This window comes from Lycorma delicatula, chromosome 2, assembly GCF_047948215.1.
Source record: "Lycorma delicatula isolate Av1 chromosome 2, ASM4794821v1, whole genome shotgun sequence".
NCBI lineage: Eukaryota > Metazoa > Arthropoda > Insecta > Hemiptera > Fulgoridae > Lycorma > Lycorma delicatula.
Window position 1 is genome coordinate 38509737 of NC_134456.1, and position 27908 is coordinate 38537644.

Here is a 27908-nt window from a genome sequence, read left to right on the forward strand (position 1 = left end):
TGTATGTAGATAGTTACAGGATTTAAGCAGGGAATGGACTGATAAATTCATATTACTTAAAGAGTAAAAGTAGTTAACTCTAAAAAAACTAAAGATAATAAAGAGAAAACCAATTAATTTGCAGTAAATACAAATAAACAAATTACACTCTTCTACAAGAGTTTTATGAAACAGATAATGTTAACGTTATTTACTCATATGTTTGATGCTGAATCCAAATATGATTTCAGAATTTATCCTGAGAGCTTCATTTTTGAAATTGTTACTTTGAAAAAATGAAAATCTTTGAAACAATTTATTTTATTTATTAAGACCAGATGCTTATAAGTATTTGTTGTGAATCAATGTTTATAAAATATGAATACAAATATATTTATAAATGGCTACGAATGGAACAGTTTGGGTAAATAATACATATTACACCACAGAATGATATCATTATTAACTGTTTATTGTGACTCCTAGGAAAAATAAATTTATTAAATGAGTATTAATTAATTAATAGCCTTTACTAATATCATAATTGATATAGTGATTTCAATCATTTTTACTATGGAATAATCCAGATTAGAGAATCAGTTTCCCTCTGGCCTTCCTGTGAATTCCATTGTTAGTTTTATCTTTGGTTATTTCTATTTTTTCTGATAAAGACAGATTCTTTTTGTTGTGCTTCATACATATTGTTTTTGTATACTGACATAATTTATAAAAAATTCCTCATAGTTATATAAATCATTCTAACAATTTTTTTCTATATGTGTGGTGATTAACATTTAAATCTCAAAGAAGAAATATTTGATTAAAAATTAATATGAACTCTATTTTGGGTATAAAATAGTTGATAAGAACAAGTCTTGGGGCTCCCATATCTGCTATGATTCTTGTGCTACTAAGAATATATCATATATTTGATATGTTTTTTAAGAATATTACATATCTCACGGCTTAGTAGGAAGCCGTGACATGTTTGCTGTTCCTATGGTGTAAAGAAAACCTAAGGATTACTCCACATACTTATTTTTGTATTATAAAAATCAAAGGCTTCAAAAGTAAATGTGAAGTAAATGAAAAATCAAAGGTATAAAAAGTAAAGTTGCATATTCTAGTCTTGTTTCAGCCATAAGACCTATTCCACACAGTAAAAATTACATGTTCGAGTTCCACCAGAAACATGGAATTTAGAGGAAAATGCTAATGAAGAAGGCTGTGATGATTTTAGACAAATGATCACGAATCCAGTCTTTAATGTCTGCTCAAGTAATTTTGTAAAGTTTAGTAGTCGCACCTTGGTAATCTGGATTCTTTTCTTCATTACTTTCTAAATCATCACAGCGTAATGAAGAAAAGAATCCAGATTACCAAGGTGCGACTACTAAACTTTACAAAATTACTTGAGCAGACATTAAAGACTGGATTCGTGATCATTTGTTAACAGAACAGAATGAAGGAGAAATAATATGAAATTTGTACTAACATCATACAGTATGAAAAATAGTATTGGCGCATATTTGGAGATCTAAAGGTGTTAACAACTTTAAGTACATTTTAGGACCCTCTTTTTGTTTAGCCTCTGGAACCACCGTAAGGTATTACTTCAGAGAATGAATGAGGATGATATGTATGAGTGTAAGTGAAGTGTAGTCTTTTGCAGTCTCAAGTTGACCATTTCTGAAATGTGTGGTTAAAAGCAAAAACAGCTATCATTTCAAAATATTTTTGAAATCACTCCAGGGAAAAGAAGGCTGAGAACAATGTAGAAATAGTGAGTGAACTTGAAAAACTAGAAAACACTGGGATGCAATATATCTCTAAAAATTCATGTTAAATTCACATTAGAGTTTTTTCCACCTAATCTTGGCAATTTAAGTGGTGAATGCTTTTACCAGGATTTACCAATCTTGGGAACATGCTATCAGCGAAAATGAAAACTGAAAATGCTTATCAATTACTGTTGGAAACTGAAAAAGAGTATTCCAGAAGCTGAATACAGGAAAAACTAAAGAAAAGCAGATGTTAATAAGTAATAATATCTTCTATAGGCTTATCTTAGAACATCTTCAGGGATTATGCCTGATTAATTAATCTAAATTTACAAGATTTTGTTATATTTTGTCTTTACAGGATCCAATTAAAAGTAAGCTATAAACAACTGCATAGCTACTAATCAAGTATTTCTTAAAAAATTTGGTATGCCATGAAAATGAAACATTTAAAAATTTTTTAGATAGAAAATATAAAATCAAAATATAAAGCTATCATGACCATAACATTTTTACCACATAAAATATATTAATGATAACTTAAGACGTACCGTACTGCTGCAAACCAAACATATTCATAGCAATGATTAAAAAAAATTGCTTTAAAACATTCTCAAATACTTTACTTGCATAAAAATAAATAATAACAAGAATTAAATTAATAATAAATAAATTAAGAGAAAACATAAAAAATAATAAAATATATTTTTTTAAATTGTACAATAAATACAGAGTATATTAACAAAAGTGTATATTAGACGTGTTGTAGTTGGCTGAATTTCCATCCAAAAAATTTTATGAAGTTCAAAATAATTTCTGCAAAAATAAAAATAAAATTAAAATATAAAAATTCAAAAACGTAATAATTTTTTTTTTTGAGGAGGGTGGTGGAAATGCATTTTCGCACGAAGTGTCGGGCTCCCGCTGATGGTATTATACAATCACTATCAGCGGACTACCGACTAAAACCACCCCCCCTTTCTACCAGGGCTCGACCCGGAACCGTTTAACACATTACTTCCGGTCGAGTCCTCCTATACTAGCTATATTAAATTAGGTGCTACCTAATTTTCAGGACTATCCAGGTCAACCTTTTTGGCCCTGAGTATGTTGCCGACGAATCGGGCTACATTTTCCCAGCTGCTCAGGTCACGGAGCATCATCGCAACCACGTTGTGGGGCTCAGTGCTCAGTGCTCCGTGATCTGCCTCTAGTGTCCCTCGATCTGCCGCCCACCGAGCACATTTGAAAAAGGTGTGCTCAGCGTGTCCCGTACACCGGGACAATACAGGCAGTCGGGGGACGGCGCTTTCCCTATGACATGGAGGTAAGCGCGGAAGTACCCGTGACCCGTTAAAAATTGGGTCATGTAGTACTCCTCTTCTCCATGCCGTCGCTACGTTCACGGTCTGACCAGAGCAATAAGCCTTGCGGTCCATCGTCCTCTGGTCTTGTGGTCCCAGGTCTCTTGCCATGCGAGGAATGTGCGAGTGCGTTCCTCGTTGGCAATGGTCACCCGGTCTTCGCCTGCCCGTCGCCTCCTGTAGATTGCCTGGCGCTCCCTTGCTAAAGTAGCAATGGGTATGACGCCGGCGACCACAAGTACTGCAGGCTCGGAGACCGTCCGATACGCGGAAGCGACTCGCAAGGCTGCGGTGCGTTGCACCTGCGCGAGCCGCTTCCGGTTTCTCGCAACTCTTAATGCCTGGGCCCACACTTCCGACCCGTATAACAGGATGGAATGTACCGTGGACATCAGCAATCGCCGTCTACTGGCCTTCGGTCCGCCGACAAAAACGTAATAGTAATAATAATAATAATAATAATAATAATAAAAGCTATCATGACCATAACATTTTTTCCACATAAAATATATTAATGATAACTTAAGACATACCGTACTGCTGCAAACCAAACATATTCATAGCTTAGATAGCTAGATAGATATATGCTTAGCATAGCATAGATTAAAAAAAAAAGTTGCTTTAAAACATTCTCAAATACTTTACTTGCATAAAAATAAATAATAACAATATTAAATAAATAAATTAAGAGAAAACATAAAAAATAATAAAATATTTTTTTTTTAAATTGTACAATAAATACAGAGTATATTAACAAAAGTGTATATTAGACGTGTTATAGTTGGCTGAATTTCCATCCAAAAAATTTACGTCGGCCAAAGGGGAAATGGTCTTGCTCAGGAGCTCCCTCTAGACTACGGGATTTGCAGTTCCGAGCTTTCCGAGCTGACTGCAATTGTGCTCCTAGGTTTAGCTGTTATCAGTGGCGGCGGGAGGCATGATCGTGATCTGTTTTGCCGACACTGGGAGAAGTCTGACGGGGAGTGCTCCTTCCTCTTCTCGGTTGTGGGGCCGGGTTGAGGGTAAGCTGCTGTGCGCTTGCTCTGCCAAAGTCTGATTGGGGAACTAGGCTGGATCAATGATCCGGGACACACCCAACCGTCTCTCCGTCCCCATCTTGTGACATCATGACTGGCGTAAATATAGGTTTATGGACAGCTTAACATCTACAATTTCCGTGGCAGAGGGTCTACGTAAAAACCCTCGCCCTGGAGAGCCTTTGTTCTCATAGACGAAGAGAAGTAAGAGTGCAGAATTTAGTAATAAAGAAGAGGTTATAGATCTGGAAAGGAAGAAGAAAACCTCTAAGTTTAGGTCGAAGAATAGTGGTTAAGTACCAAAACTTTTACTTATGAAAAAGAAAGAGCTTCTTATGAAAAGAAAGAGTACAATATAGATAAAAAAAAAAAACTGTAAAAATTGTCTATAAAATCTTATCTTTGACAAGGTTTTTAACTGTACCCCTGGAGCTGGACTTGACGGTGACTACCATCATCTTTTCATCAAGATGAAAATCAGTCTGGTGGTTTTAAAAACAATGAAAAACTCAGATTGACAGGGTTAGTAGGCTCTAGTTGAGCAGCTTAATAGCATAGTTTTTTGACGATAATTTAAAATCTGGTGTTATTTTATGATTAGTCCTTGAATGTGGATGTTGACTATATGGAGAAATGTAATTTTTCTACTAGCTGACGTTGATTTTAGAATAATACGAAATTATTATTTCAAAAAGAATTCATAAGGCATTTTTTATAAATGTTAGTGTATGGAACACTACTACCTCTTTATTACAAATTTTCAACTGTCTTCAGGCCAGTGAAAATTGTTAACACAATATAGCTAGAAATTGAATTGAAATTTTCCACTCCGCTAAAATCTAATTGCAGTATAAACACGTAATCAAATAAAATTGTTCATCCTAGAAAAACTGGTGAAATAAAAATTCCTCATTTAAGTTTTTAAAAATAAACTGTTAGCTTGCTCTGCCAAAGTCTGACTGGCAGAGCCAGTATTTTTGTAGCGTGTGAAAATGCCATACCTGATCGGGATTCGAACCCAGGACCTTCGTATGAAAGGCCGAGACGCTACCACTCGCACCACAGAGGCCGGCCAGAGAATTCAAGGAACTGCCGACGCTGAAGAAAGTATTGACTCCTTTAGTCAGCATAACACAGGCGACTCAGACTGAGAAAATCAGGGGCAGAAAAAATGTAATGCCATTCTTAATGTACCAAAGAATGGCAGAAGCGGAAGGTGACGTGGCGCAGTTGTACGATCTATCGGGGCGACAGACGGAGATTAGTACTACAGACCGGTGTTGTAACGGAATTACTGCGAAAACATGAAATTAAGCTCGGAGATGTTGCACAGGATATTACAACAATTACGGGTAGAGGTGCGCCAGCTATAAGCAAGACGCGTTATACAGTACAAGACACAACGGCGGTCGGAGAGCAGAAGACACTGGTTGTGAAAATGCTGGTGATCAGAGCGATTTTAAATGAATCGCAAAAACTGACGTTTGTCATACCGGAAGGTAAATTTTGCCGTATGATAAAGAAGATGGTGGCAATGCAGGCAGAGGACGGGAGGACTCGATTAGAATCTTTACCGCCCCTTCGAACGAGAGAATACAAAGAGCTAAATCGCCGGGAGTTGCGAGATCTACTCCGGCGATCGAGGAAAGTAGAATTTCGTAGTGAAAACGACTGGTAAGATTTATGCTGATCTCCTGAGACAAATAAAGGAGACCGTAATACAGGAGGAGGCGGATGAACTTCTCTCGCTCAGAAGAGGAGCAAAGGAGGAACTTTCTATAAGAGTTAAAAGATCACAGAAAGGAGAAGAGTTACAAAATACAAAGCTGCCGATCTATATGTTGATTTCAGGACAAGACGGAGCCGAAGAGCCATAGCAAATTTTAAGATATCGAGAGAAACAATTGAACAGGAAATTCAACACGCAATAGCTCAGGTGCTTGGTGAGGAGGAATTTAGAGTGACAACAGTACGTCCTGCCTTTGGAGAAACGAGGAACGCCACAGTTGTTACTAGTCACCGCGCAGCGGTTAGACTTAGTCGAATACGCATCGGATGGGTGCACTGTCGCGCTTATGTGCTAGAGGCAGCCGATAGGTACTACAGGTGCTCGGGGACGGGCCACGTGGCATCAAATTGTCAGGGTACCGATCGTAGAAACCTTTGTTTCAACTGCGGAAAAGCAGGACATAAGAGAGCACAGTGTGGGATCCAGCAGCCTGTGCGGAGGGCCACTGGACAGGCAGATGCACGACAAAATGAGATATCTGCAATTTAATGCGAACAAGAGCCGGTGGGCTATGGACCTCTGTTACGAAGTCGCACAGAGAAAGGACGTCTGTGGCTGATCTGAACGCGGCGGTGGTGGCGGAGCTTCGATGGTTGGTAGACCTTACGGGCAAGGCGACGATAGGGTTCCCAGTGAATAGTACGTCGGTAGTAGCAAATGATGCGGGACGAAGATGTGTGGGCTGACCTGGGCGAGATAGTGGTGTATTGCAGTTACCACTCGCCCAATACAAACATTGAAGACTTCGTTGATTTTTTGGAAGACCTTAGCCATAAAGTTTACAGAAACAGAGGTAGAAGGGTCGTAGTAGCGGGAGACTTCAACGCTAAATCGCCCGATCTTGTTGGTTGTGTTACTACACTACAAAGACGATACTTAAGTGAATGGGTGAGCGCTTTGGGGCTGATATATTTTAACGGAGAAGATGACATATTTGTACGGAGGGAGTCGCGTTCGGTGCTCGACTTGGCTTTTTGACCACAGCGACTTCGTAATTTGTGAGCTACAGCAATAAAGTGAGTAGAAATAATTATTTAAAAGTACTTTAAAATAATAATATTAATTGGGATACTAACTAGTTTTAATTAAATACTAAACTAGTTTTAATGCATCATATGCATTTTGGTTATAAATATCATCTATATTAAACTGATAATGTTTTCAGTCAACTTAGTACCGTGCAAAATGTTTGCAGAATGCTAGTTGTTTTTTGTGTCAACTTACGTGCCCATAGTTACATCTATGCTTACGTCGAACAATTCCGCATACTACAAAATAAATTAATATACTACTTATTAAAAAATATACATATGCAAAACTGTGAATGTTTAGGTGAAGTGAATGCTAAGGCAGTACAAATTTATAATAATATTCGGTTGCGTTATCGTATGAATGTTTCTTCTATTATCATACATTATCTTACGTATTTTTTTTTATTTCTCCATTATGAAATTATTATTTTTTTCTCATTTTTTAGATTATGAATTTATTGTATTTTATTTGATTTCAATGTAAATTTAAATAGTTTTACATTCTGGTTTTATGTATTTTTTCTTTTAATTCTATTTTATTTTATTTAACTTAATTTTTAAATTATATTAAAAAATATCAAATCATATATTTTTATATTAAATAAAAATATATGATTTTTATTCAGTTAAATATTATTGTATCTTTAATTGGTTCTTTGTAAGCAAATTGGTAAGCATGGCATTGAATGCTTGTTATCTTTGTGGATAGCTGTGGTATTTGGGAGTTGTATTATCTCATGTCAGGTCACCTAATAATCATTACTATTAAGGTACCTAACATCCACATGTATAATTTATATAAAAATCATGAAATAGTCGATAGAGATAGAAATTAATACACACCATTTTCATATATTCTTATCAGTCCAAAATCTGTTTAGGATCTATAAATCACAGTCAATATTGCAACAATAATAATAAATTGTAATTATATAAGAATGGATTCATCAAATTAATAGGTTAAAAACTTAAATATTTTAATGACCGATTCTAAGTTTTCAAAATTATCGATATTTAAAAAAATAATAAACTTAGAAAAGATGAAAGATAATTTTTATGATCTAACATGAATGAAATTCTTATTTTTATCTATTATTATTATATCATGAAATTAACTGATCTTTTTCCCATGCTCAATGAGAAGAAATAAAGCAAATAAGAGGTTTTAATAAAGTACAACCTTATTGTATTAACAATAGGAATGGATGAATTGTTTCAATGATGTAAATTTGGTTGGTTAATGCAACTGGCATTTCGATTTTGTTGTATTTCATTAGGAACTAGCTATTATTGGGCCAAAGAAATCATTCCAATCGTATTTTAGTTTAAACAAATTTAAATAATTTCAATAATGCAGCATATATAAAAAAGAACGACCCGATTTCAAAACCATAGACCCATGCAACCATCAAATGATTGGTGAATGAAATTTGCACCATTTGTAAGTGCACATCCCAGAGTTTCAAATAGCGGCTGAATACCAGCACTGAAATGCACACTAGCAGCAGAGCACTTTTGTGTTTTACAGTTTAGCAAGACAGATTTCATAAACAGTTCAGCATACATTTTGACATTTCAGGATTGATCCCCATCTGTAGGTAATGCTTTAATTTCAGTCATACCAATTACAACACAAATTCTTCATGTAAGTGACAAAATAAAACAAAGATTTCTGTAAGACTGGCTTTTTCACAACTAAATGAGGACTCCAATGAATTCAATTGTTCCAATGTGGCTCAGCTGATTTCATTGGTTTCTACTCAAACGAAATATTGCCTCAATGCTGGGTAGGGTGTACACGAGTCCAAGACAAGGCATTACACACTTGACAAAGGCATTGATTTTGACACACAAGATCCCCATACATTACTCCTTGTGACTTTCTTATAGAGATGTGTTAAACAAAGTGTTTATTTTCCACTATTACCTGCTGATTGGTATTTGCTGTAAACTAGCATTACAGCTGCAGTAACGTCTGTAATAGAAGAATGTCTGCAATGCATAATGGAAGAATTCAGCTATCGTCTTGGTGTTATCCGTGCAGCAAATGGAAAACATGGTAAGTGAAATTTTAACATTTTTTAATAGTGTGTAATTTGTTTTGTAATTGCAACACATTTTTAGTATGAATATATCTGTTTGAAATCAGGCCATTCTTTTCGATACACACAATATTTTTCATTATTTTACATCTGTTCTGAAACTCAAAATGTAATGAAAGTAGTGTATTACTTGTAACTAAGGTAGCATTATTTACTTCTTATTCTGTAAATGTTATTACTTCTTTACCTGTTCATTATTAATATTTTTTCCTCTCAAATATTTTTCTGACATAGAAAAACCTTTTTAACTTACATGGTAATACATTTGTTAGCTACATTAAAGTGTATCGTAATAGTATATAACAAAAATATTTGCTTTTTTTTCAGTTAGTGCACATTTTCCATAAAAAATTTCTTTTGTTGTACTATTAAATAGTAATACTACAGTAAATCCTATGTTTTAAAACAAAGCAAAATTATCTTACATTTACACATGAAATTGCAGATTCATATCAAACTGCATTTAAACTTTAACATAGATTGGGATTCTTGTTTCTATTGTAACCCATTTCTATTTCCACATACTGCACATATCTCACATTAACAGCAACAGCTATTTACATTCTTAAAATGAAACAAAAGAAAGAAATAACAATTATTAATTGACAAAGTGTTATTCATTAGTTGATACTAAGTGTTACACTGATTAAAAATTAAAAAAAATATTTAAATAATTATATTATTTTCATCATACAAAAACAAAAAATTATACTTTTATTGTAAAGCAAAAACTTCTTTCAGCATTTATACTTCTGCACTCTGAATAATTACAAAAAGGTGGGCATCACTGGCATTTTTCTTTAAAAATATGTATTTTTTATAACTATAAAAAGGCAAATACCTATCAATCATAAATGTAAAACAAATAGTTGTTTATCAAATGAACTACTAGCAACATATTTATGTTCTGTAGTTTCATGGAACTTTTATTGGTAAATTTGTTTCATCTAAACTTTGCCAACTTATGACAGATGACACTCCCTTTCTTGGGCTCTTTCAAAAATTCATGAGCTTTCAAGTTATAAAAATAAGTCAGAACATTATTTGGCACCCGTAAATATGCATCAAGAAAACAATTTAGAAAATCAAAAAATTTAAGTTATACTTGTGTTTAAAGTTTATTAATGTGCATCCTTCACTAAAAAGAATAGTAACTTTTCTTAATAAATAATAATATCCATCTCTGTTAAACCAAGTAACTCAGAACTGTTTTCATGTAACTTAAACCAATATTAGTCCTGAATTAGTTTGCGAAGATTGTATCAAATATTGGTGTGATCAAGTAAAGTGAAGTTTCTGAAATATTTTTTCTCATATGCAATTTTAAAAATGCATCTTTTTTATTAAACAGCAATTAGCATTGTGAGATTGAAAATAAATAGGGCACAAATTAATGGCAAGAAGGTGAAGAAATTTAAAAACCAAAAATATCATGATAGTTATCTGGACTTGGGTCCAGATATAACATAACATTCATAAAATAATACATAACATTCTAAAATGTTATGTTGGGTGTTATGTTGACAGAATCAAGCAGAAATTGAATATTAGTTGAAAATACCATTTCCCATTATACATAACGGAAAATGAAATTTAGGATATTATTACTAGTTTGTTTATAAATTTTATGAGCCTTACATTCAAATACTGAACTGCAGATTCAGATCTGGAAATCCATTTCCAGAGACTGCAAACGCATCATCTTCCATTGAGCAATAATCATTCACGTTCTTAAAAAAAAATTAAAAAACTGTATTATTCACAATAGAACTAACAACTGGAAAATAATGTGGTTAAATATTCACAAGCTATTATAAAAATGATTTCAAAAATAATACTCTGCTAATTGAGACTCAGCGAGTCACTGTAGCAAAAAATAAGTAGCTGTAATGAATTATGCGTATACTAGCCACCTAACAGCCAATAGATCTACTAAACAACCTTGATTTATAATCTTGATTAATGTTTATTTTGAGGGATGAATTCTTTTTATTTTTTTTCTCTAAAAAAAAAGTAAAAAATTTCCACTGATTTTAAAAACTGCATCCATCATTATTTAATAACTTTGAAAGTTAGAAAACTGATTATGTAAATAAGGCTATAAACACTAACTGACATTTTATCAATGATTTTTTATTGATGAATGGAAGGGGTTGTTCCTTTATTTTTTATTTACTATTTTTTTAAATTGTTTGGCCTACATTGGACCACTTTAGTCAATTTTTATAGGTGTGGTTTTTTAGTTTCCTGTTAACCCAGTTCTTCATTCTTTCGAATCTTAACTTTTTTCTTGGTCTGAAATCACCCTTCCTTATTTTTCTGTTGATTTTCATTTGTAGTCGTTTGTTTGTCTTTGAGTTTCTTAATTTTTGTCTGTTTCGTTCTTCAAATCTCCACTGTAATTTCTAGTTCCTTAATGTCTTTGATTTCTGTAATCAATTTTGTGTTGGTTTTGCTATTCCATAAATTTTTCTATTATTTTCCTTATGATTCTATTTTCCAGTGCTCTGATTAGGTGTCCCAAGAATGAGATCCATTTCTTTTTGATTATGCTGGTTACTGGTTCTATTTCTTTGTAGACTGTTTCATTTGAAGCGAGCCTCCAGTGTCCATTCTTTTTATATTTTTCGTTTATGCACATTTTGACTAAATTTCTATCTTGAGGATCTTGTCTATTGCAGCAGTATTGGATGTTTTGAAGATGGTTTCACTCGCATATATAATTTCTGGTTATGAGTGATAGTGTTTTAATTTTGTTGCTATTGAAATATTTTTTGTTGCCGGTGTTCTTGATAAGATGCTGCACCCTAGTCAGTGTTTATTCTGTTGTGCCAAGCTGGTTTTTTGTTGAAGGTGTATGTTATAATTTCTCCAAGATACTTGAATTCATCTACAATTTTAATTTCTTGGCTATTTAATAAAGTTTTAATTGCAAGTGGGGTGCTGTTAACATTATTTCTGTCTTATCAAAAGATATTGTCCAGTCCAGTTCGTTGTGCTATCTCTTGTAGTGATTTTATTTGTTGTTTAGTTTCTTGTATGTTGTTTGCCAGAAGGGCCAGATCGTCTGCGAATCCTAGGCAGTTTAAATTTATGCTCTACATCTTCCAATTTTTATATTCTTCGGGTTTACTTTGTATCATTTTCTCATTATGTATTCCAAGACAGTTGAACAGCAGTGGTGAAAGGCTACCTCCTTGTCTAAATCCAGTTTTTATGATAAATGGTTCAGAGAATTCCTCTCTAAACTTGACTTTGGATTTTGTGTTTGTTAATGTGAGCTCTATCATCTTGACCAGTTTTGAGTGAACTCCGAAGTTTCTTAGTATATTTAACATTGGACGTCTATGGATACAGTCATACACTTTTTTAAAATCCACAAAGGTTACAGACAGAGGTTTGTAACATATTTACTAAAAAAAATATTCATGGAAGTTAGGCAATATAAGCTTAATTCAAATTATCACCAGTATCCTCAAAAATTGGGCATTCTATTTTATTAAAAAGATTTTCTTTTAGAATCAACTTGGACAAATTAGTCACACATATAAATTACATCAGTTTAGATCACACCTTGTGTTGTTTTGTAAACTAAATCCTGGAACTATTGTAATGCATAAAATTAGTATTTCCTTGTTATTCAGTATCATTTTTTATTCCTTTTTCTCATATAATTTTTTTATTTCTCATATATTTCCTATCATTCATTACGGTTTTAATTTGTATTTCAATTCAATGCTATGATCCAAATTCGGGTTGTAAAAAATAAGTTGTAAATATCCCATTTTCCAGTAAAAAAGTAAAATTCTTTTTTCATTTGCTGCAGACACACAACCAATCAAATATTTAACGCTTCACATAGTATATTTTTTGAAAATATTTGTTATGAAACGAATAAATATGGTTCACAATTTGCCTTTAAAGATTGAAAATCACATTAACACATTGTAAAGAATTGGCATAATTGAACTTAAAAAATAATTGGTTATTTTTTGCATACTGAAACAAAAAGATTGAACCATCTTAAAGATTATTATAAGACCCATTACTTATTTAATTTTTTTTTGTTTTATGTTGGGGTAGGTGTACTTTCTATCAGACACTATCAGCCTGCACAGACAGTGTCAAGCAATTAATATATCTTCAACAAACTTCCTGATGGTGTTTGGTCTTATATCATCCCCTATTAAAGGGGTAGGGGCAAAAAACCTTCTTTGTTGTTTCTGGACTCAGCCACTTTCTTGTATACTTGATAATTCTCTAACATTAAAATACTATTTCTTCTCTGTATTTGGACAATTATAATCATTTCATTCAGGGGTGGAGGATTTTTTTTGCATTTTTTTCTGTTTTCTTTAACATTATTATAATGAATCAACAGATTTTTATGAAATTATATTGATACCATTTAATTCTGATTCAATTTGTCAAGAGGGTAGAGGACCCATTTTGGACTCTATTTCAAAATTATACTCAGAGCAGAATCATTTTTTTTCCATAATTATTTGCAGGAGTCATTTTTTACTAATTAATACACTTACATACTTTAATGCTCTACTTCTTAAGTAGATCATTAAAGTATGTAAGTGTATGCTTGCAATCTATTGCTGCATAACTTTTGCAAGAAGACTTTGCTGGCATTTTTGATTTATGATTCATAAAGAACTGGGAAATAGCATTTAGCGTATTATTACTGTTTTTAATATAAATTTTACAAGACTTACATTTTCATTTAAATTTACAGATTCATGTATATCTTCATTGAAATTTTGAAATTCATTGGCATTTCCATTTACATATCCATTCTTTTCTCCACCACATAGTACACAAATTTCTCCATTGCAGTAAGAGTTATTTCCATTCTTGAAAATGAGACAATATATTTATTATTTTATATGTAGTTAAATTGTTATATATTATCTTACATATTGTAATCATACATAATAGACACAAATTATTACTACTTCAAAAAACTTAGAATTCTGCTGATTTAACATTTAGTGGTCACCATTAACTTGATAAAAATTATAAATGAATATAGAATGAATGACAATAGATAAATAAAAATTATAAGAGCAACTATATTATTAAACAGATCTGTTTAATAATATTATTTCACTTTTCCATTAGCCATCTTCCTTACTTAACCTGAACTTCACTTACAAGTTCCTTATATTCTTTAGTTCCATGAAAATGTTTGCTGGTAACCTTATTCCATCTTACAAATCTTATCAATGCATGCTATATTATGACATTTAAGGTCTATGATTGGCAATATTTAGTAATAGTATTAAAGTTAGCTATCAAATAAAAAAATTAAGCGTAGGAGAATGTTTTTGGAATGATTTGAAAGTTCCACAATAAAACAGCGATAATTGTTATTGCAAAATTTATCTATTTGGAATAACAGTTCCTTATCAAAGTAATTTTTTTTAAAAAATGATCAAAGTAATTTTTAAAAATACAAATTCTATCCTACTGCCATTTTGGGTACAGATATCGTACCAAATTTTTATTTACAGAATTTTTCTTATCTTAAAGAGACCTTTAAAATTATATCTCATGCAAAGCGTGTTACCAATTATAATATTTGAGTTAAAACCTCTGGGCCACCCCCAAGAAAGGGTTGAAATTCTATTTTTCATCAAAAGGTAAATAGTTGACTGATACCTTATCCTGAAAGTTACAGTATTCTATATGGAATTGTTTTAAATTTGTTGAAGGGTTTCCATACTTTTGACTCACTTTGCATAATAAGAAGAGATTTAATTGTTAACATTCACATTTTCAAACAATGATTATAATTTTTAATAATAGTAATCCCATACTAAAAAAAAAAAGAATAACTGGTTATATTGTTGTGAAAAGAATGAAGAAGCTTTAAATGAACTGGTTAGGGAATATTAGCATAATGTATATGCAATAAGTTTGTTTGAAGCTGAGGAATAAAATATAATAAATTAAAAGTGACAATAATAGCATAATATGAATCTTTCTTAAGTGCATAATAATTCTTTTATTTTTTGTAATAATTCATGAATGATAGATTTGGACATACCAAAAATCAAAAAATAGTTGTTTATCTTACAAGAGATAAAAATCTCCCCTGAAAATGAGACAGCCATTCTCACAACAATAATGCCTTAGCTTAGTGTAGAAAGCAAGTTATTATTTGTACAATCTAATATATTACTGACAAGCTATAATAATTTTGATACACCATCTCTACAACAATGCTCTATATATTTGTTTTAAAATGCCTTCTGGGGCATACCAAATTAAAAAGCTTGTTTCTTTAGGAAGAAAGGGGTCACATAACACATTGAATCTCATCTTGAGTTACAGTTGTTAGTATTTTAATGTTTATATGAATGTCAACACTTCAGCTTGTCAATAAATTTTAAAATGCGTAATTTTAAGTAATATTACACATCTTCACTTCCAGATTTTTGATCATGAACAGTAACACTTCACCAGAAATAAGCTAAAGAAAAAAATTATTATGGTACATCAAATGATTTTTTTTTCTTAATCTTAAGGTTGATAATATTAAGAAAATAGCAATTCTTTGAATTCAGGCCAGAGACTTTTTCATTTGATCAATTTCTAATGCTAGCAACTCTTCATCCCTAAACATAAAAGTATGACATACAAAAATATAAAATTATTTATTTCATTAATTAATAAATTCAATTAAGTTTACAGGAGAAAGTCTGCAGTGATTCTACTTTTTCTTGCTAATAAAGAATCCTGTGATAGATTGATTTTTTTTCACCCACATTCATTTTTTCAAGGTGAAAAGAAACAAATAGTCATTCAGATTATCAAATCCAATACATCACATTCTACAGCTACTTTTCATTAAGTCACATTAATATGTTCCAAAAGAGAAACAATCAATTTCATATTTTTTTGGATTGCAGTTAGTCAAGTTATCTTAGCTTAAATACATAGCTGCACATAGTTTTTCCATTTATAGGAGAACAGAGAGTGTTTGCATGAACATATTTACACATACATATATATATATAAATCTCAAGAATCAAAATATATATAAATCTATTATTTTTAACATGGGTTACAGAAAGTATGGAAAATTGAAAAATGTATCTAAATAAATTTTTGCAAACAAGTAATATAAGTCAGTTGCCCAATAAAACTCACACAAAATTTAAAAACATCCCATTTTTGCTATACTTTTTATCCTTGTGAGTTTTTGATCATTTATCCCTAATAAATTTTATTTTTATCACATGAAAAATTGGTTACCTTTTTTTGGCTGGATAAATTGGATGTTGCCATCGGTTGAAACTGATTTTGTGATTTATGCATTCTATTCATCTGCCAAGATTGTGAAGGATTTTCAGCACTTGTTGTTCGAAATATATGCATACTTGGAGGGCAAGCTACTTGTGTATTATTTTGTGGTAAAGTGAAAGATCTCATGAATTCTGGATCGTTTGTAGTGGAATTTAATCTTCCAGATGTAGATTTACAAGGATTTATTCTTCCACATGAAGACATTCTAGATACATTTGATGGTTTCAATAATTTTTTTGGAAATGATACTGATCTGTTTTGTTTTTGATTGTTCCCTGCTGAATATGACAATGGCTGTAAACCACTTGAACGATATGCCAATGAATTCTTTTTACCACTCAAATCACCATATTTAGCAAATGATCTATTCACAAAAGCTTTTGAAGAAGGCTCTTGTGGTGGTTGCTCAGTTAGAGATGACCTATCAGCCAAACAGCAAGGTTTCTCACACATAAATTTAGAATTATTGACTGGTGGTGCACACACACAATCTTGCGCCAGCTCATTTACATCTTCAGGAGCACAACTACATTCCATTACTGGTGGATCTGGAGGACATGGGCATGGTGGTGATGGTGGTGGTGGCGGTAAACAGCACTGTGAAATTATAATTTCTGAAGGTGTTGGTTCATCTGGAAGGCATGCGCATGTGCATGGTGGTGGTGGTGGTGGTGGTGGTAAACAACACGGTGAAATTATAATTTCTTTAGCTGGTGGTTCGTCTGGAAGGCATGGATACTGTTGTGACATAGCTGAAGGATATGGAAACTGTTGTGACATAGCTGAAGGATAAGGATATGGAAACTGTTGTGACACATCTATTGAAGGATATAGAAACTGTTGTGACATATCTACTGAAGGATATGGAAACTGTTGTGGCATGCTTATCATCGGAAACATTTGTCTATTCATCATTTGCTGTTGAGACATCAATGATGAACGAAGTGGAAACTGCTGTGATTGTTGCTTTTTTATATTTTTCTGTGTCAGTGATGCAGTAGAATCTGTTGCAAAATGAATTCTTGATTTGATTGATGTTGATGATGTTCGAGGCTTAGATTTGATTGATGTTGTTGATGATCGAGTCTGAAAAAATAAAAAAATATACATCTTCAAATGCCTAAAAAGAATATATTTCTGTAAAATAAACATGTCAACAATATTAAATCTTCTACTTGCTAAAAATATAATAATAATATTGACTTCTACACAACTGAATTTAATTGTTATGAAATCTAATACAATATCAAAATTTACTGAAATCCAGCAAGTATAATTATATGAATCCATGTAACTGTTACTCAATAAGAAAAGTAGATCAATGTTGGATGAATCAATGTAATGTGGTAGTGAAAAGATGCACACACACACACACACACACACACACACACACACACACACACACACACAATTCAGGAGGATTGTAACATATTTTCAGGTGAAAAAAAAAGAAGAAAGTTCATAAACAGAGGTTCAGAAATGCTCATTTAATGAGTGTTGGCTGCAAAAGTCAACATCACCCTGGTTTCTGTGTCTTCAATAAAATTCACCCTGATTTCTGTGTCTTCAATAAAATTCACCCAGATTTCTGTGCCTTTGGTAAAATTAAGTCAGTTTGTAATTCAGGGACCCAAATTATGGGGCCAATTTAGTAATTTCATAAGAAATTTGACCTGAAAAAATGAAAAAAATAGTAGGTTCAAAAATTGTATTTTTAATAATTTTCAAGAAATCTTAGGTATAAGACAAAAGAAAGGAGTTGAAAAACACACTATTTATACTCAGTTATATGTCAGTGTAAGATAATTTTGATAAATGGGTAATAAACACATCCAAAGTTTTATTAAACTAAACTTGTAGAGAATTTGATTCTGAGTAAATATGTGAATAAATACTACAGAAAGTAATTACCCAATCTTTTGTCTTTTACCCCGGAATGCTTCCACATATGCCACATTTGGCTCCAACCAATTACTACAGTTTCCCAAATCTGAGGAAATTAGACACTGGTCGATAATTCATGTCAAATGATGAAGTCAAAGCTTAGACAACCGTTTATTTTTCAGAGTTGGACAGAGGGTGTTGAGGGTATTAAAAAATTGGAAAGCCATCAGTCTAAATGTTTGTAATTCAACATCAACTCAAGGTGAGCAAAGGTAAAATATGTTAAATTTCTAAAAAAAAATTATTTTTCTTTCAGGCCAAGAACTTTCTGAATGCCCCTCATAGTTAGAGATCATTTAATTTAAAATAAACTTAAACTTTATGTATGAGTGCGTAGTAATATATAGAATAAGTTTTATAGTATATGGCTTACTAGACACTAATTAAGTAAGTATGTGCCAATAATCACATCTTAATCTAAACACAAATTTATTCTTCTTACAATTATAAAATAATAACTGCTTTACCATAGTACCAGTAAATCATTACAATCGTGAAAAAGAGATTTAAACAATTACTTGGTTTTTACGCTTAACAGAAGAGCCAAGAGGTTTTATATGACTTTACTAATAGTTATAGTTAAGTTTTCTGTCTCGCCTTGGGTGTCAGGGTGTCCAGCTGTAAAAATTCTGTTAAATCCCATGTGGAGTTGACTCCAGTTCCATTTAAGTTGTTTTCCCATGTCAATAAAATGATATTCATTAAACAGCCTGTTCCTATGACGAACAGTAAAGCTTTATTTGTAGAACTGAATATCAAATGTATTTCAGTAGTTCTTAATTTATACTCATTAAAGTATACAGTTGGAAATCTAATTTTCAAGTAAAACTGGTTTGGGATGTTACTCTTTACATGTTATACATTTTCATCAAATCAGATGACGACATTGATGGAAAATTTAATCATTTGATGTCAATATTTAGATTATGTAGAGGGAACATGACCCATTTGATTTTTTATATCCTTCTTTAACACCCCACAATTCAAAGGCCTCTTTCCTTTTCCTTACTATTTTACCTGTTCCCCATGTTCACTGCCATAAGTATTACGATCAACATAAATGTTTTAAAACATTTTTCTTCTAATTCTGAAATCTATATCTAAAAGTGTACATAAAATAAGGAAATATATTGAAGAGGACCTTATGGGAGTTAAGTGGTAATAAAACACGGCTTAAGTTTAAATGCAATGAAGACAAATTATATCACTTTTCAATTAAAATGTCTGCCAGATATGTTATATGGCATAAAATATCACAATTTAAACTGTAATACAAACAAACTGTACATGGCAACTATACTGCAAGTAAATATGGTTAAGTATCTAGGAGTAATTTTAGATGTGAATCTTCTGTCTTGGAAGGAACATATAAATTAAATAAAAAAAGAAATTGGATTAAGTATGTATTAATTTTTATTTCTTAGAGAATTTTTGTACAAACAAATTTTTGATAAAGTGTGTAAAATATAAAGAGTAATAAACATATGTCAAAAGTAATTTAAATAGGAATGATAAATTTGTATTACCTTAGCAAAATTGGAACTGTATAGACATTTTTATTCATTTGTGGCTCCGAAGGTGTACAATCTGTTACCTAATAATATAAAGGAATTAAGAAACTTTAGAGGATACCATACTCTGTTATTTGTATGGTTGTTAGAAATCTTTGTTACTGAGAATTTATTATTCTAATCTAATTACTGAAGAAATTGTTAAGAGAAATTAGTATTTTAGGATTAAAATATTTATAGATTGTTATTGTAAATTTATTTGCTGGTGGTGTATTTCAGAATTTCTGTTTTACTTTAAAAAATGTTATTGTAATGGTTACCCTTGATATGAATTTGTCTACAGAGAGTACTTAAATTTTCATACAAGTTACATATTTTATGTTATACTGCAGAAGTTGTTATTAAAATTTCTTTTTATTATAATTATTAAAATAAAAAATGTAATAGTGTTATTGTGTGTAAAAATAATAAATAACATAAAAATAAATAAAATATTTGGCTGCAAATCTCATTTTTGCATCAATCTTCATTTTGAAGTCTACATCATTAGTCCTTTGTGATTTTACAACCTAAATGACAAAACCACTTCTGTTTCTGGAATTATATGTTCCTCTAGTTAGTATTTAATTCCTTATTAAATTCCTGCTGTCACCTTAGATTTTTATAAATTAAATACCAAAACAGAATACAGTCTATTTTCTTAAACCCTGCTCCTATTCTCTTTGATCAGTAGTTATGAGCTCTAAACAATGATACTTTATAAACATGCAGAATTTTTTTTTTCATTATAAAAACGGTGCTAGAATGATAATAGTTCGGTATTTTAAAAATGACACAGATCAATAAAATATAAATAGTACTTCTATCTTCACAGCTTACATACGAATGAATATCTGTGGACTGATGTGCAGAGATATTGGCAATAGAGATGTAGAAAGGTGGATGGCACTCCACCCACATAGGTGTTCACACCTCTCTGGTTAATAATGTTTATCAGAAGAAGAGGTTCCATCTTCAATGCCCAACATATGATTGTGAAACTTCTTACCAATGAGTGTGTAAAAAACCTTCATACTTTTGTCTAGGCTGCATGCAGCATTTGGGAATAGGACATTACACAACTCAAGTTTACAACTGGGCCAGCAAATAAATCAAATGACCAGATATAGAAAATGAGACAGAATAGAGGGATTCTATGACATGTGTAATGGATAGCAACATTCTTGATCAATCTGTGACTTTGTTGAAAAAAATTGGCACCTCACAGATGAATAGTTTCAGAATTGGGTATCAGTAATGGAAGTGCCTATTTTATGTTTTATAGTTTTTTTTTGATCATTTTATATATTTTTTAATAAGAGTCGTGGGGATGTTTGGCTAGCGTTACAGCATCAGGTGAATAATATCAGTACATGATTTAAGTATCATCAAGGTGTATCGTATAATTTATGACCACAGATAAACATCAAAGGGAGAGCGAAGAAAATTATTTATTTATAAGAAATATTTATGATATAATACTGACTGAATAAATCATTAATTTTAGAAAATATCGACGATATTTAAAAATTCCCGTTCGATGACGTTTAACCCCTCAAATACAGAAATTGATTTTTAGATATTTATATGAAAAATATTACCGAAATTCAAGCTGATATCTCAATTTGTTCCACAAAATTTCGAACAAAGGGGAAATTCAGTTTTACCCAAAAGAACTCACTGAGAAGTGGAATTTCCCAAAATCCAGAAATAGATTTTTAAATATTCATATCAAGAATATGAATTGCATAACCGACTAAATAAATTATTAATTTTAGAAGATATCGACGACTTATTAAAATTTCCGCTTGATCTCATTTCACCCCCTAAGTCGCAAGATGTCGAAAACCGTAGAAATTGATATTTTAGATATTTAAATAAGGAATATTTTTAAAAAAATGATCAAGTCGATCTCTCTTTTAGGAGGTGAGAAAATCGAAAAACGAATAGTATTATCATTTCACCCTATTATAAATCGAAATTTTTCAAAAAATCCTTTCTTAGCATACCTCTACTATACAAAACGAACATACATTTAAAATTTCGTGTCTAACTAATAGTTTAGGTTGGGGCGTTAATGAGTGAATCAGAACATCTTTTATATGCAAGATATCTATCTATCTATCTACATATATATATATATATACATGAATTAATATATAGAGACGGTTACATACTAAAGTTCCTTAAAAAAATGAAAAATAGATAAATTAAAAAAAAAAATTTTAACTGGTTTCAATAATAAGAAAAGTATATTTTATTAACATCAACCGAAATGATGAATGTATGCTAGTTTCAACTTATGATGCAATGCTGAACATTAAAAAAGTCTATAGAGTAGAAAAAACTTACAGAATCTGTTATACTAATGTGCACTGAACATGGTAGTGCTTGGGGATTGTTTTTTAATTCTCGCATTCTTAGCTCGTTTTCAGTATAATATCTCGCATCAGGTGAAAGCCGACAGATTTCAGCTAAAAAAAAACAAAAAAAAAAAACAAAAAAACAAGTAAAGAAATTAAAAGATGTTAATTTATTAATTGAAATATAAAAAAAAAAAATAGAAATGTTCAAAAAATAATATTAAAATAACACGCGTGTTTAAAAAAGTTTAGCTGTAAAATTAATTAACCAAAAACATAAAAATATTTTTTTTCAGAGATTAATACATGTTATTTATGTATTATTAGGTATTTTTTTAAACCACAAAAAAGCAGACATAATTGAAAGTCAAAATAGTAACCTTACAATAGGACTTGTACGATCTTCATCGGCTTTATCAACCACACAATTAAAATAATTACAGATTCAGTTAATTACAATAATAAAGTTAAATGCATAATACTATCATGTCATAAAAAAAAAACGGAAGTAGTAATTGCATAATAAAAAATAACTTCTATTACAAAACTGTACATAGAAACTTAAAAAAAAAATACTTACGAAAGCACGTAATATCCTGATATGCAAATTTGTCAGGTTTTGTAGAACTCTTTTTTCTTGGCACTGTAACATTTAAAAAATCAAACATTAAAACAAAATTCTTCATTAAAAGATAATGAAGAAACAAAATAAATAACAATGAAATATATTAATGATGAATACATGCCATATCAAAGAAAATGTTAGATAAAAAGAAAAATTGTATTACTCTACCCATATGTCAAATTTGTATTCAATAAACACCAGCAAACATTGTTGTATTCATATTTCACTGGCAAGAACCTAATAAAATATATCTCGCTAAATTTTGTACGGCTAACTCCAGGAGTTTCTGAAATACAGACAACTTGAAAATAAATTCCAAAAATAAAAATCTTTAATTACGATAATATCAAAAATAAGAAAATCAAAATCCACACACCGATAATAATGTATACATTGAATAATTATAATTCTTGCACAAGAGAAGTGCAAGATGCAGCCTTTTAAAAACTCTTAGCCGTTTAGAACAAAACATGTATTGCTCTCTATCCTTTGTTAAACTCAAGTACACATTGAAGTTAACTTAACTATATTTTATAAGAACCTATATAGAATTATTTTTCGTAAAAGAACGCACAGTTAATACACACCGTTCTTAACGTTTATTTAGTCTCCCTCAATATTTATTATTTTTATCCACAGTAATATCGCATAAATTACGGAGATGCTACACGGCGTACCTGAATAAATGTTCAGTAGAATAATTAAACGATCCGTAATAACAATAAAATCAGTGAACGTTCAAATTAAATTATTCAGAATAATGAATGTTTTACTAATACCAACATATAGACTGATTAAACCAACAAAGGATCGACTCTAACGCTTGATAATCGTATATATACCAATCTATACCAAAACACTTGTATAACTAAACATAGTTTGATGTCGACACACCTGAGCATGCCGACTCCTCCCTTCCCGACATGCTGGGGCTATACTCCCTTCCCTACTCTAAATTTAGTAGCCCATTAATCTTTCGTCCATGTCCTTTGTTGTGAGATCCTTTCTAACGAAGTCCGCAACTCTTCTCCATTGTTCTTCACTTTGAAGCATTTCTTTCATTATTTCTCCAGTCCTCTTATCTGCAATACATGAGTCAATTCTTAGTTGTGTCCATTTGTTACAGTCAGTGAACGTGTGGTCAGCATCGTCTTCATGACCACAGTACATACAGGCCGGTTCTTGTCTTCTGCCTATCTTGTGAAGGCAATTGTTGAAATTACCATGACCTGTAAAGTACTGTGACATGTAAAAATCTATCTCACCGTGCCTCCTTCCAAGCCAGGCCTGCAGGTCAGGGATCAGCTCTTCGTTCTCTTGGCGGGTCCCTCCTCTCTCCATCTGTCCTGTCATCTGGATAATAGCCTATGCTTAGCTTCCTGTTCACTCAGTCCTTCCGCTTTTTCAACTCTATAATCGGCCATTAAATCAATCGGAGGTACCCCGGACAAGACGCATAGTGCTTCATAAGATACTGTCCTACATGCTGACACTACGCCAAGCAACAGTTTCCTGTGCGTCCCCGCCAACTTCTTACAGTTTCTTTTGTATTTTAACGAAGGCCACCACACTGGAATCGCATACAGCAGCGAAGACGCGACTGTTGAGGCAATCACTCTCCTTTTTGAGCCTCTAAGAGCTCTCTGTGGGGACATGATCACATTCAATCCCTTGATCATGTCCTCAGCCTTGTCACATATGTTGTTAATATGCTCCGTAAAACGACAATTTCGCTGGAAAGTGATGCCCAAATATTTTAGGCGCTGCACCTCCTTAATTGATTGATGATTAATGAAGATGTTCGGTGGTTCCAGCTGTCTTCTTCCAGTCAAGGTAATGAATTTACTCTTACCAACAGAAAATTCCAGGCCTCTTGATTGAAGCCACTCATTATTTCCAATGATACGTTTGAACTCTCTTGTACCTCCAATACAGTTTTTCCTTGCGCTAGGACAGCTAGATCATCAGCATAGGCTATTACCTCTACTCCCCTCGGGTATTCCAAGTGCAGGATACCGTCAAATGCGAGGACCCAGAGCAGTGGGCCGAGTACAGACCCCTGAGGAAATTTTCAATGATAACGCATAATTTTATACTACAGAGTGATTTTTTAGTCCTGTTACGCAATTTTAAATGTAATTTAAGAAAGGGAAATTTAGGTTTCCCTTTTAGTTTAGTGTAGGAATAAAAAACTGTATCTGTTACTTACAAAAGAGATTTAATAAAAAGCTATTACTTATGTAATTGTTAAAGAATATGCTCAAAATGCCCACCCCTTGCTGTTATACACGCACGGACTCTTTTCAGCATATTAGCAGAAACCTTTTTAAGAGTCGCATTGGAAATATTCGTGATTAAGTTTGTAATATTGACTTAAGTTCATCAATAGTGTGAGGATTGTTTTTGAAGGCCTCGGACTTAATATAGCCCCACAAAAAGTAATCAGGAGATGTGAGATCTGGGGACTTTGGAGGCCTTAAGCCCTTGCTTATTATTTGATCATCAAAGAACTCTTGCAGAAAATCCACGGTTTCTCGAGACGTGTGGCATGTAGCACCGTCTTGCTGAAACCAACAATACCGTTCTTGAGGTTCCAGGAGGGACACAAATTGGCGCACAATTTTCCTGTATACTTCACCATTTACTGTCTCTTCGAAGAATATGGGTCCGACTATACGATGACGAGATATCGCACACCACACACTAATTTTTTCAGGATGCAAAGATTTGTCTTGTAAAGCGTTAGGATTTTCAACCGCCCAAATTCGACAGTTTTGATTGTTCACATAACCATCGAGATGGATCCAAGCTTCATCACTAAAGAACACTGTGTTTAAAAATTCGATTCCGTTATCATTTACGAGAGACCTAAACCAACGGCAATATTACAATCGCTTGTTTAAATCTAGAGGCTGAAGCTCTTGGACTAATCGAACGCGATACGGATACAATTTCAATTTTTTTAGCAGCTTTCTGAACACTCGAATATGACAAACCAACTTGCGTGGAAAGTTTTCGTAAACTTTTCCGTGGAGAATTGAGCAATCTTGTTTTCACATTCTCTAAAACGTCATCTGTCAAGCGAGTTGGTCGACCACTACGTTTTCTGTCGCAAACACCTGTCTCTCGAAATCGGTTTGCTAGCCTAGAAATTGACATTTCTTTCTGGCGGAGGAACACCAACAAATTTAATTTGAAATGATTCTTTACACTCGCGTACGATTTCGTAGCAAAATATTGTTCAAGAATGAAAACTCGTTCTATGGAAAAAGACATTCTGTTCGTAACACGACTGGAAACGGCACAAGTTTACACAGCTCAAGGAGAATCAACTCACACTGCCGTATCTATACCGGTTGAGTAGCGCTACCAACTTCGTGTCACAAAACAAAATTTCCCTTTCTTAGAAAAAAATTACCAGACATTAATTGGGTAACAGGACTAAAAAATTACCCTATCATCTGCCTTGAAATCCAGTACCCCCGAAATTCTATTATCTACATCTCCAGTATATTGGAGCATAGCTATCCTAATTAGCCTTAATTATTCATCACCTACTCTGGGCCCCATCACCTCCCCCACAAATCTGTGATATCCTTCATTTCAAATGTTTGAATTTTTAACTGTTCATCATTCTTAATGATACAATTTAATGGTAATGATGTTTTTTATTTTTATACAATGATTAAATAATTAGTTATAAATAAATTAATACAATGACTAATTTACAAAAGAAAGAGACTTGGATGTACAAAACTGATGAATAATATTTCTTAAATAAATAACAAATAACAGAGTTTTGTACTTAAAATAGATTTCAGCTATTAAGAAATTCATTGTTTCTTTTCTTCAGACCCTTATTAAATAATTGTATAAGGTTTTGGAAGTTTAAAATCACTCTAAGAAAATAAATACAAGAGGTGGCTAAAATGTAACTTCCTGGAAATGTAACGTACAGGAGAACCAAATGTCACACAAAGCGACAAGTGTGGCCATCTTGTAGTTAATTCCTCTATTGATCCACACCCTCACATTAAATATCAGTTCTAGTTGTTATGAAATTGAGTACATAAGTTGTGCCAAGACCAAAATAACATTATTGTGATTAAGGATATAACTTCCTTTCCAGTAATGTACATTTCAATATTGAAACTCGAGTACAACATTACAACCCAGAAGAAAAACAGTAACCACGAAATACTGGCACTTCGGTTCGCCTCAGTAAAAAAATTCAAAACCTAAGCCTCTGCAAAAAAATTCTCTTGAGTTTCTGGATTCCAAACATATGTACATGAATTATTATTTGAAAGTCTAGTCAACTATAAATTCTGTACAGTACATAAAGACATTACAACATCTTAGAGACATATATTATTTTTGACATTCCATGGAGAAAATTAATTCTCCAATGCAATAATACTTGGCCATACATATCATCAAGGCTCTTGAGGTTAAAATTTGTACCTATTTCATACCCTTCATACTCATCAGATTTGGCGCACTGCAATTTTACCTTTTTTCTGCAATTAAAAAAAGTAGGTATTAAGGTATTCATTTCATCACAGGCAATGAATCCAGAGAGGTTGTGGATTAAGAAAAAATGCTAGAATTCTTTTAACAGAATTAGATAACTGTTTCACCTTTAGGTCAAATGTGTGTCTGTAAATGGTGACTACATGAAAAAATAAGGTTTTTAGTAAATAAAATATACTTTTGTGCTATATTTGATCCACTTGACTATTTCATTTCCAATCAGTGAGTGATTGTGTGTTACATCGCTTAGAAATTTTCATTTTACATAAAATGTTTCCACAACTCTACCAAATCATATATGTACTCATATGATACGAGATCAATTTCAAAATTAACTGTTTTTACTTACATAAAGCATACAGAGGTATCTCTGGAAGAGTATCAAAATCAAAATCATAGTCACTTTTGGTTGGAGGAGGTTTTCTACTCATTTTTAGACTTTTTTTAAAAATATTTTTAATAGAAAATTTTTATTTAATATTTTTTTAGA

The 27908-nt window shown here is 32.1% G+C and overlaps 1 protein-coding gene across 1 annotated transcript; it reads right to left on the reverse strand.

Annotated features, from left to right (window-relative positions):
- Positions 1-2446: 2446 nt before the first annotated feature.
- On the reverse strand, positions 2447-27849 carry LOC142319868 (uncharacterized). Its single transcript, XM_075357542.1, has 7 exons — positions 27768-27849; positions 22841-22903; positions 22250-22371; positions 16353-17489; positions 13808-13945; positions 10722-10813; positions 2447-2576 (listed from the first exon to the last, which is right to left on the reverse strand). Exons 1-6 carry the CDS (start codon positions 27847-27849, stop codon positions 10724-10726), a joined length of 1632 nt encoding a protein of 543 aa, XP_075213657.1. The 3' UTR covers positions 2447-2576; positions 10722-10723.
- Positions 27850-27908: the final 59 nt, after the last annotated feature.